Raw genomic sequence first — 11,164 nt, 5'->3', positions numbered from 1 at the left:
TCTACCTTGTAGATGGCCTGTTGTGGCACTTTTGAACTTCCATAATTGTGTGAACCAATTCCTTTAATAAATATCTATCATTTATCTGTGGATTATACATGTACCTGTCATCTATCTGTGGATCTACATGTAGGTATGTGTACATATGTATCTGTCATCTATGTATCTATGTATGTTTTTATGCAATTATCTCTATCCATTTATCTATTTGTCTATCGACTCATCCATCCTCTTATCTATCTTATCTATCTATCAGTTATCTATCTCTTTCCAACTCCTTCTAGTTCTGTGTCTTTAGAGAACTATGACTTATCCAGAATTCAGTGCAGAGTGCCCATTTCAGAGGAGGCTTCCTTTCCCTTTCCAGTGGTCTCCCTCGCACAGTCAGCTGCTTTGAAGACTCAGTCCTTCCTGCTCCGCTCTCATTGCTCTCATCCAGAGTCTTCTCTGTCTTCCCACCCTATGCCCATTGTCTTCTTCCCATGGTGGTGACACATGGAACCCCTCCCCTTGTGAGCCTTCCCCAGAAGCTCTGAGCCATTTCCCCGAGCCAGCTGCTCCTCAGGGTGTCCATGATGCTCTTTGGTGCCCTTGAGGGTGGCTTCTGTCTGCAGAGAAGACGATTAAGAAGGTTTATTTGGGGTTTTAAAAATGGAGTCAGTTTATTAGGATTACAAATTCAAAAACCTTGGCTCATTCTTAGGCTTTTACGTTTAGCTTACAAATCTTATTAATGCTATTTATAAGGTTAATAAATGGTAACAATCACATTTAAGGAGGCTTTGAATAGTACTTGGTCCTACTTACTAACTTGGTGAATTAAACACCTTCATCCTGGTAAAACAGCAAGGCTAAATTTTAAAATATTTGATTTCTTTTTCTTAAACTATTTAAATGTGCTCATTTAACAAAGGAAACCTCCCTTAAGCACAAAATAGTCCTTATCAGACTAAGAAATTAAACTAATAAATATAGTGAGCCTACACTCACTTGGATTCAATAGCAAGCATTACTTTGGTGAGACATCAATGGAAAATGTTAAGTCTTTATCAGTGACTCCATTCCACACTTAACTTGAACTAACGAGGGCATAATTATCAATATGTCCAATCATTCCAAATATATAAATGTCAGGAGTAGATTTCTTCATTCTTCATACTATGTTTTGGGTTGTCTTAAACCTTTCTATAGTTAATTTTAGATAATAATAGCTAATGCTTATGAAGTGTTTTCTGTGCTAGATTCTGGCTCAAACATTTTTTTATTTTGTGGGTGTGGGTGTGTGTGTGCTCATGCGTGCATGCGTGTGCATGCATGTGTGTGCCAGAACTGGGGCTTGAACTCAGGGCTTGTGTACTGTCCCTTATCTTCTCTCTCAAGGCTAGTGTTCTACCACATGAGCCATAGCTCTACTTTCATCTTTTTGGTTATTAATTGGAGATAAAAGTCTTAGAAACAGCTGGGCACTGGTGGCTCATAGCTCTAATCCTAGCTTCTCAGGAGGTTGAGATCTGAGGATTGTGGTTCAAAGCCAGCCCAAGCAAAAAAGCTATGAAACTCTTATCTCCAGTTGACAGCCAGAAAAACAGTAGTGGGGCTGTGGTTCAATGTGGTAGAACACTAGCCTTGAAAGAGCTCAGGGATAGCACCCAGGCCCTGAGTTCAAGTCCCACAACTAGCAAAAAAAAAAAAGAGTTTAGAGTCTTTTCTTCTCAGTGGCTTTGAACTATGATCCTTATGTCTCAGCCTCCTGAGTAATTAGGATTACAGGTGTGAGCCACTGGCATTGACTGCTTTATTTCTTTTTTATTTTACTTTTTTGCTTTTAATAATAATAATTTATTGGCAATAACCACATCTAATTAATTCCTAATATCTGATGTTACAGTCTTTGGGGGTTTTGAGATGAGCAGGATCCTCATGTGTAACTGGCATAAATCCCATGATTTGAGCTCTTTTAATGGTTTTTGTTATTTCTTTCTGTTTCTTGTCACAAAGACCTGTCATATGTCTTCCATAAATGCACCCAGTAAATGGGAAAATCAATTGAGACAAAAGCTATACATTCTTATAATCTACACATTTCCCTCAGAAGACACATTCTTTGTTTCTTTCCTTCCTTTTCTTTTAATTTTTCTTTTTTTGTTGGTCCTGGGGCTTGAACTCTGAGCTTTGGTGCTATCCCTGTGCTCTTCAGCTCTAGGTGAGTGCTCTACCACTTGAGCCACAGCACCACTTGCGGTTTTCTGGTGGTTTATTGGAGATACGAGTTTCATGGACTTTCCTGCCCGGGCTGGCTTTGAACCGCGATCCTCAGATCTCAGCCTCCTGTGTAGCTAGGATTATAGGTGTGAGCAACTGGCACCTTTCCTTCCCTTTCCTTTCCTTTTCTTTTCTTTTCTTTTCTTTTCTTTCCTTTCCTTTCCTTTTCCTTCCTTTCTTCCTTCCTTCCTTCCTTCCTTCCTTCTCTCTTCCTTCCTTCCTTCCTTCCTTCTCTCTCTCTTTCTTTCTCTCTCTCTTTCTTTCTCTCTCTCTTTCTTTCTTTCTTCTTTCTTTCTTTCTTTCTTTCTTTCTTTCTTTCTTTCTTTCTTTCTTTCTTCCTTTCTTTCTTTCTTCCTTTCTTCCTTTCTTTCTTTTTTGTCAGTCAAAGGGCTTGAACTCAGGGCCTGAGCCCTGTCCTTGAACTTTTTTGCTCCATGATAACAGTCTACGCTTTCCTGCCCTGGCTGTCTTTGAACTGTGATCTACAGATTTCAGCTAGGATTACAGGCGTGAGCCACCAGTGCCCTGCTAAGGCACATTTCTTAAGAGATTCCTTATAAGGATTTTGCACCAAAATGGGCAGGTCCTTACTACTGGCTGCCTGTTCATACTGTGAACAATCTCTTCTCCATATCACTGTGAGTTTCATGATCAGGGAGGCAGGCAGCAGCCCACACCCAATGTGTCAATTTCTTCTGCCCTAGACCACTGCCAACAGCTTGCTTTAGATTGCCTGGTTGGCCTGGATCAATATTTTCATATTTATGTCTTCCTCGTAGCTAGTATTACAGGTGTAACTACCATGCCAAGTTTATTTTGTTGAGACTTTTTTTCCCCCTGAACTAGATTTGACTTTGATTCTTCCAACATCTGCCTCCCTCAGAGCTGGGATTATAGGCTGTGGCGCCCATGTTCAGTCCCTTACTACAAACTCTTATGTACTTGTTAGTACATACCAATGATCATTTGGGTATTTACCCGTTCACTCTCACTTCCTCACTAGGCTGTTAGTTGTTAAGTGAAAGGACCATGTTGTCTTTCTCACTGCTGAGCCCTTAGCAAATCATCCAATGCCTTGGCATATAGCATTTGTTCATTGAACAAATGCTGAACAATGGGTATTGGTGGAAATGTAACATAGTACAACTCTTTTGGAAGGAAATAGCTTAAAAAAAGATGCAAGATTACTCTTTGGTCCCCAGTTCCACTTGTAGGGTTCTAACTTAAACCCATGAGAAGAGCACTAAAATGACTTTGGCACACGATTGTACACTATGGCCTTATTTGACATACTGGAAACAATATGAGTGTTCTTTCTTAGGTCAGCCATCATGGTGGAATGCGACTCACTTGAGAAAAGGAATGTAGAAGACACTCTGCTGGGGCGTAAACAACACAGGTGTGTAGGACTGAGCCAACAGCTGCCACTGCTTGTGAGACAATGAGGGCAGGAGAATGTGTTAGTTTGTCATCACTGTGACAAAATGCCTGTGATACACTATGTAAAAAGAAAGCATTTATTGGGGCTCATAGTTTCAGCCCTCAGTTGCCTGACCTCATTTTTCTGGGGCTGGTGAGGCAGAGCATCGTAGTGGGGAAAGAAAAGCTGCAAGAGAAAAAGCATGAGAAAAAAGCATGAGAAAAGCATATGGCAGAGAAAAGCTGCTCCCCTCCTGGTGGCCTGGGAGGAGAGAGAGAAAAAGAGAGAGGGAGAAGACACAGGAGAGGGAGAGAATAAGGGAAAGAGAGAGAGGAGAGAAAGAGAAAGGTGCTGGACTCCCAATATCTTCTTCAAGGACCGCCCCCCCCCCCCCCCCCCCGCATGACCTACCTTCCTCTACCTACTACCACAGCCTCTAACAGCGCCCCCAACTGGGGATCAAGCCCTTTATACATGAGTCTTTGGGGGAATATTTAAGATCCAAACCTTAACAAAGAGGTATGAATATGTGTACAAGTTTATGTTTGCAAAACAAAGACAGGAAGGATAAACAAACAAGCGAAGAACAATAAAAATGATTACTTACAGGGTAAGGAACAAAGTAGAAGGCTAATGATGGGAATGAAACTGTCTAGATACATCCTTTTATGTAGTTTTGACTTTGGAATCATATAAATATTTAATACAGTCCAAAATAACATTAAATCAAAAGCAAAGGAGGAAAAAAAATTCAGTCCCTGAAGTTTGAAAGCAATCTGAAATGAAAGGCCTTAAATGTATATCAAGTTGGTGATACAGCCACTTGGTGAAAATCGTTGTTTCCAGTGCCTTTCCCTTACGGCATATTGACTGTTCAGCCTTAAAGAAAGTTTTTTTTTTTTAAGAGAAGAAGAGCTTCAAAGGCATCTCAGAACTTCATTTGAAAGTCTTATTGCTAGTCAAAAAAAAGTACTGACATTATTTTTTAAACTATTTTCTAGAAATCACAAGATAATGCAAATAAGTAATTATGTTAATGCTAGAATCTAAGATCTTCCACGTTTGAGGAAGGAGATAGGAGGATAGGATCAAAGAGATTGACTAAAAACCCTGAAATACTATATTTGAATTGAAAAGATAAGCAGAAACTCATAATCCTTCTGTTTTTCCTGTTCAGAAAGATGGATTTGCACTGGGTGTGGTGGTACATACACGCCTATTAATCCCAGCATTTGGGATGTGGCAGGAAGGAGGATTAATAGTTCAAGGCCACTTGGGACTATATAGTGAGATTTGGTCTCAAGAAAAGAAAAACAAAAGCTAAATAAATAAATAAATGCACTGAAGAAATTAAAAATGAAAAAGCAGAAAAAATAGATGAAAGGTGACAAGACAGAATCTGCAAAAGAAATACAAATGGGGCATCAATAATAGCTCTTGGGACTACATCTCAAGAAATGACTAGGCCCAGTGGCACATGCACATGCCCATTAGCCCAACTATAGGAAAAGCACAATGGCTGAGTGCTGCCACCTGGCTGCCATCCCCAGATACATGCGGAAGCACAAGTAGGAGGATCACAGTCCAGGAGGGCCAAGTGTCTTTGCTGAGCTTGAGTGTGGAACACCAGAGCCAATGTGAATGTGTCCTTTCCTGAGCTTCCTCGCCCCAGGCACTGGAGTGGGCTGCAGGGTGGCTGACTGCTTCCCTGCCTTGGGGCTGATGGATACCTTCAGCGGAGGTGAGGGATCCTGGGTTGTGCCCTTACTTAGGCCCAAGCAGGTTCCATGCTTTGCACTGGCCTCTACCAGACCTCTGTCCCTTCTTCGTGTTTGTTCCTCCCCATTCCTCCTCTCTGTCTTACATTTTACCATTTATCTGCCTGCCTTAGTCTCCTGCTCTCCTTCCCACCCCTCCCTCTCTCCTAACTCTTGTTAGTATCTGAGTATCTACCCTGGCCTTGGCCTCTGACCTCCATCTCTGATCAATTGTATTAATTGTTCTCTACTCTTCTTTCATCTCTGAATCCAATTTCTGTGACTTTGGCAGCTTGGCTTTTTTCCCCCCCTTTTCTTTCTTAAATCTTGTGGCGCTGAGGCTGGACATTAGCATCTGCTACATGCTAGTTAAGTGCTGTACAATCGAGTTGTATCCCTCAGCACTTGGTTTTTGTTTCATAGTCTAGGCCTCAATTTTTTTTTTTAATCGTCCTGCTTCAGCCTCTCAGGTGCTTGGATTACAGGTGTGTGACACTGAGCCCAGCTGTGACCCAATTTTTCATAATAGCAATGTTGTAAAACAACTCCACAAATGCACACTACACAGATCCCCATTGTGATTTGCTCAACCACCCCGCAGCAGGACTCTTGGCTGAATTGGACTGGTGAGTTTGAATTTCTAGGTAGTTGCCAAATTATTGTCTGACATAAAGTCTTTGAAAATGAAATCTAGCAGTGGCATTAAGAATGCTTTCTTTCCTTCTTCTCTGCTTTCTAAATTTCCTAAGCAAAATGTATCTTGTTAAAACTTGGATTTTTCCAATTAGAACTGACACTGAACATCTTTTCTTTTCTTCTTCTTTTTTTTTTTTTTTTGGTTGGTCATGGGGTTTGAACTCTGAGCCTGGGCGATGTTCCTTAGCTCTTCACCTCAAGGCTAGCACGCTACCATTTGAACCATAGCACCATTTCTGGTTTTCTGAGTAGTTTATTGGAGATAAGAGTCTCCAACTTTCCCCCCCAGACTGGCTTTGAACTGTGAACCTTAGATCACAGCCTAGGATTACAGGTGTGAGCCACTAGTGCCCAGCTTTGAACATCTTTTCATCTTATGAATAAGAGCTGTTTGTAGTTGAATTTTTGTTTGTTTTTATCAGTCATGGGGCTTGAACTCTGGGCCTGGGTACTGTCCCTCAGCTCTTTCTGGTTTTCTGGCGGTTAACTGGAGATCAGAGTCTCACGGACTTTCCTTCCTGGGCTGGCTTTGAACCATGATCCTCAGATCTGAGCCTTCTGAGTAGGTAGGATTATAGGCATGAGCGCTCGGCTTGTTTGTAGCTTTTGTATGAATTTTCCTTCACATCTTGTTTACCTTTTGTTGATTCATAAACACTCTTTATATATTGCAGAGCTACCGTCACAGGAGAGATTTTGGTCATGGTTGAGTTCTACCCAAGTACAGGTTGCAGGGTGTGTGGGGAGGACTGTCTTCAGTTCCTTTGGCCTGCTCAATGGGTGTGAAGGATCTCTCTGAATGTCTTGAGTCATGTGAAAAGGGCCCAGCTTCATAGGGATCAGCGTTATAACATTCCTCTGAAAATCACAGAATAGAGGTAGACATCAGACAGGCAGCTAGCAGCAGAGACCCTCATCACACAGTGAAGAGCAGGATGGTCAGCATCGGCCTGCAGCCAAGGTGGCCTCTGCCAGCCATGTGAGTGGCCACAGAGGGTCTGCTGAGGATGGCCCATACCCCAGGAAGCCAGAGGTAGTGGTGATAGACGAGGCGCTCCTCAGTGCTCCCAGATAGCTAAGTTATTTCCTCCCTGCAGCCCTGAAGTTGGGGTTCCCTCCTCCCAGATCCCCTTCACCTTTCTCAAGGCCAGAGTTCCCTCCCACGCTCCCTACCACCACCCTGTCTCCCACCCCAGCGGCCCCATTTTCTTCCCCCAAGGGCACACAGCCTGGATCTTTACAAGTCCTTTTCAATCTAGAGTTCAGGCACAAATCGTCTCCCCAGCCTCCTTCAGGACCTTCCCTTTTGATTGTCAAGAGCTCCTTTTTTTTTTTTTTTTTTCACAGCAAAAGCAGTGTCTTCCAATCAAAGGCTTTGCTTTCAAACACTGCCTGTCTGATGTCGCTTCAAGTAGATTACCTGGGAAGTTACAAAAACAATGACATCGAACATTCGCTGCTTCTCTCTCTTCATCTCCTCACTCGGAAAGCTCTAACTCTCCCTGAGGTGGAGTGGGGGCGGGTTGGGCTCTGATGGACGTGAGGAGAGGAGACAAAGGAAAGCAAAATCGCTAGTATTTCAAGAAGTGTTCTTCTGGCTGCCTGTGTATGCAAGGCAGCTTTATTTTCCCAGGGTGTGATTTGTCTTTGTACTGTGTTTGTACTTTTCTGTTATTCAGAAGTTAACTCTTTTTTGTGTAGTTGAATCTAGCCAGCTTTCCTATTGTTCTATTCATGTTTTTGTGGGGTTTTGGGTGTTGTTCTCCCTCCCCTCCACTCTGAGATCTTTAATCAAAGGAACTTTGGTATGGCTGGCTAGTGTGAGGCTAGTATGAGTTGGTTTTATATTTGTCAAACTGGAGTTTTCAAACTGCGCCTCAGTTTGAAACAAGTGGCTAGAGCATGAGCCACTTAATTTCACATCATTTATTAGATAGCTGCTCTTTTCCTCCTGGGTTAGATTGATTTATAGATGGATAGATGGATAGCTAAATAGATAGACAGATGGAATGTGTTGTTTGCTAAGGCATTTTTATTTTTGGCTTAACAATTTCCTTCATTTTTACTCATTCAGATTTTTTTTTCTCATATAGGAGATAGGAAAAGGAAGAGCTACTGCTTAGTAGGTGCAGAGTTTTAGTTTGGAGCAGACAGCTGGTGGCTCACACCTGAAATCCTAGCTACTCAGGAGGCTTAGAGCTGAGGATCTCAGTTGAAAGGCAGCCCAGGTAGAAAGGCCTGTGAAACTTTTTTTTTTTTTGTCCGTCCTGAGGCTTAACTCTGGGCCTAAACACTGTCCCTCAGCTCTTCAGCTCAAGGCTAGCACTCTACCACTTGAGCCACAGCACCACTTCCGGTTTTCTGAGTGGTTTATTGGAGATAAGAGTCTCACAGACTTTCCTGCCCAATCTGGCTTTGAACCAAGATCCTCAGATCTCAGCCTTCTGAGTAGCTAGGATTACAGGCATGAGCCAGCAGCACCCAGCCTCTGTGAGACTCATATCCAATTAACCACCAAAAAGCCAGAAGTGGAGCTGTGGCTCAAATGGTAGAACCTTAGCCTTGAACCAGGGGAAAAAGCTAAGGGAAAGCAAAAAACTGTGAGTTCAAGCCTCAGTGCCAGCACAAAAAGAAACAACAAAAAGGTTTCAGTTTAAGAAGTTGAGAAATTTCGGGACAGGAAAGATGGTAATGGTTACCCAACACTACAAAGGTACCTAAATACTGAACTCTATACTGCAAAATGGTTTAAAAGATGAATATCATATTGTATGCATTTTACAACAACAACAACAAACCCAAGATCTTTGTCTGGGATAACCTATTCTTTTTTTCTTTTTTTCTTTTTTTTTTGTCAGTTGTGGAGCCTGAACTCTGGGCCTGGGCACTGTCTCTTAGACCTTCAGCTCAAGGTAAGCCCTCTACCACTTGAGCCACAGTGCCACTTCTGTGTTTTTCTGTTTATGTGGTGCTGAGGAATCAAACCCAGGGCCGCATGCATGCTAGCCAAGCGCTCTACCACTGAGCCACCTTCCCAGCCCCCAGGATATCCTATTCTTGTGTACTTTCTCTTTGCAGATTAACTTGGGAATCAACTTGTCAAATTCCATAAAAAATGCCTTTGATATTTTTATTGGGATGACATCAAGTGTATAGATTTGCTTTGGCAAGAATGGACATTTTTACAGTACTAAGTCTTCCTATCTGGGAACACGATGTCTTTCCTTCCTCACAATTTCTTCCATGGCCTTTGGTAAAGGTGTAGATTTGTTTTGTGTGTGTGTGTGTGTGTGTGTGTGTGTGTGTGTGTGTGTGTGTGTGTGTGTGTGTGTGTGTGTGTGTGTGTGTGTGTGTGTGTGTGTGTGTGTGTGTGTGTGTGTGTGTGTGTGTGTGTGTGTGTGTGTGTGTGTGTGTGTGTGTGTGTGTGTGTGTGCCGGTCCTGGTGCTTGAACTTAGGGCTTTGTGGCTCTCAGCATTTTTTCCCCTCACAGCTCCACTTATGGCTTGTTGGTGGTTAATTGGAGATAAAAGTCTCACAGACTTTCCTGCCAGGGCTGCCCTTAAACCAGGATCCTCAGATCTCAGCCTTCTGCATAGCTAGGATTACAGGTGTGAACTACCAGCAAAAAGGATAACTTCTCATGATGTATTTAATCATCTGTCTGTCTCCTGTGGGCTGTAACTCCTGTGGGCAGGGACTGTGTGGGTTGATTCAATTGCCTGCAGTACTTTGAAACCCCTAGACATTCTTTGAAGGCAGGTATGTCTCTTATCCAAAGCTAGTGAACCAGTCTGGGACTGGATCTTGGTCCCCACCTACCCCTGGACCAGGTGTCCTTGTGTAGCCAGTGGCCTGCACTGTGCTTCTACCTGCTATATGCTGAGCAAGACTGGCCACATAGGCGGTGCCTAAGAAATGCTTCGTCTGAACAGATGATTAGTGATGGGGTGGAAGAGAACCAGTGAGTTATTTCTTTCTCCAAAGGCCTCTCTCCTGTTCAAAAGAAGCCCTTGGCTTCAAGGTATACAACTACATCCTTTTATACTTCCCTTCCTTCCTTCTTTCCTTCCTTCCTTCTTTCCTTCCTTCCTTCCTTCCTTCCTTCCTTCTTTCCTTCCTTCCTTCCTTCCTTCCTCCCTTCCTCCCTCCCTTCCTTCCTTCCTTCCTTCCTTCCTTCCTTCCTTCCTTCCTTCCTTCCTTCCTTCCTCTCTCTTTTTTCTTTCTTTCTTTCTTTGTTTTTTTTTTTTTTTGGTTGGTCGTGGGGCTTGAACTCTGGGCCTGGGTGCTATCCCTCAGCTCTTCAGCTCAAGGCGAGTGCTCTACCACTTTAGCAACAACTCCACTTCTGTTTTTTGGGGGTAGTTAATTGAAGATAAGCATCTCATGGACTTTCTGCCTGGCTGGCTTTGAACCATGAGCCTCAGCTCTCAGCCTCTAGGAATAACTAGGATTATAGGCTTAAGCCACCAGTGCTCAGCTTCCACTTGTTTTAAGATACCTGCACCTGGGTGCTGGTGGCTCTCACCTATCATCCTAGCTACTCAGGAGGCTCAAATCTGAGGAATGTGGTTCAAAGCCAGCCCAGGCAGAAAAATCGGTGAGACTCTTATTTCCAAATAACAACCAGAAAACAGGAAGTGGTGCTGTGGCTCAAAGTGGTAGAGCGATAGCCTTGAATGAAAAAACTCAGAGACAGTGCCCAGGCGCTGAGTTCAAGCCCCACAACCTACAAAAAAGCATGGTGGAGCATCTCCTTGAGCGGAAGGTAGAGCCTGGCTTGGTGGAGCCTTGTACAGCCCAGGGAAGTGACAACGAAGGGCACTAGAGTGGCTTTCTGAGGAGGAGACCCAAAGGATGAAGAGGAAGCAGCCATGTGAAGAGCAGAGGACAGCATTCGAGGCCAAGGAATAGATGTGCAAATGCCCTGAGGCTGGATGTAGGTTGTCTGGTCCCTTTGGAGTGGATGCTAATCTATGTATTACTTCAGAGGACTGTCATTTAGGTGTCCTTTGGAATTTCCTACAAACT

General features: G+C 43.2%; 1 protein-coding gene and 1 pseudogene across 1 annotated transcript in view; one reads left to right on the top strand and one right to left on the bottom strand.

Annotated features, from left to right (window-relative positions):
- Positions 1 to 1,869: 1,869 nt before the first annotated feature.
- On the bottom strand, positions 1,870 to 4,547 carry LOC138817993 (small ribosomal subunit protein bS18m pseudogene; annotated as a pseudogene).
- A 650-nt stretch (positions 4,548 to 5,197) lies between these two features.
- Spocd1 (SPOC domain containing 1) overlaps positions 5,198 to 11,164 on the top strand; it is a 45,003-nt gene continuing 39,036 nt past the window's right edge. The window contains exons 1-2 of the mRNA XM_070008773.1: positions 5,198 to 5,250; positions 5,341 to 5,423. Of these exons, the coding sequence (XP_069864874.1) occupies positions 5,198 to 5,250; positions 5,341 to 5,423 (136 nt within the window). The remainder of the gene's footprint in view (positions 5,251 to 5,340; positions 5,424 to 11,164) is intronic.

This window comes from Dipodomys merriami, unplaced genomic scaffold, assembly GCF_024711535.1.
Source record: "Dipodomys merriami isolate MVZ:Mamm:240054 unplaced genomic scaffold, mDipMer1.0.p SCAF_71, whole genome shotgun sequence".
Taxonomy (NCBI): domain Eukaryota; kingdom Metazoa; phylum Chordata; class Mammalia; order Rodentia; family Heteromyidae; genus Dipodomys; species Dipodomys merriami.
This window is presented reverse-complemented; position numbering and strand designations above follow the sequence as displayed.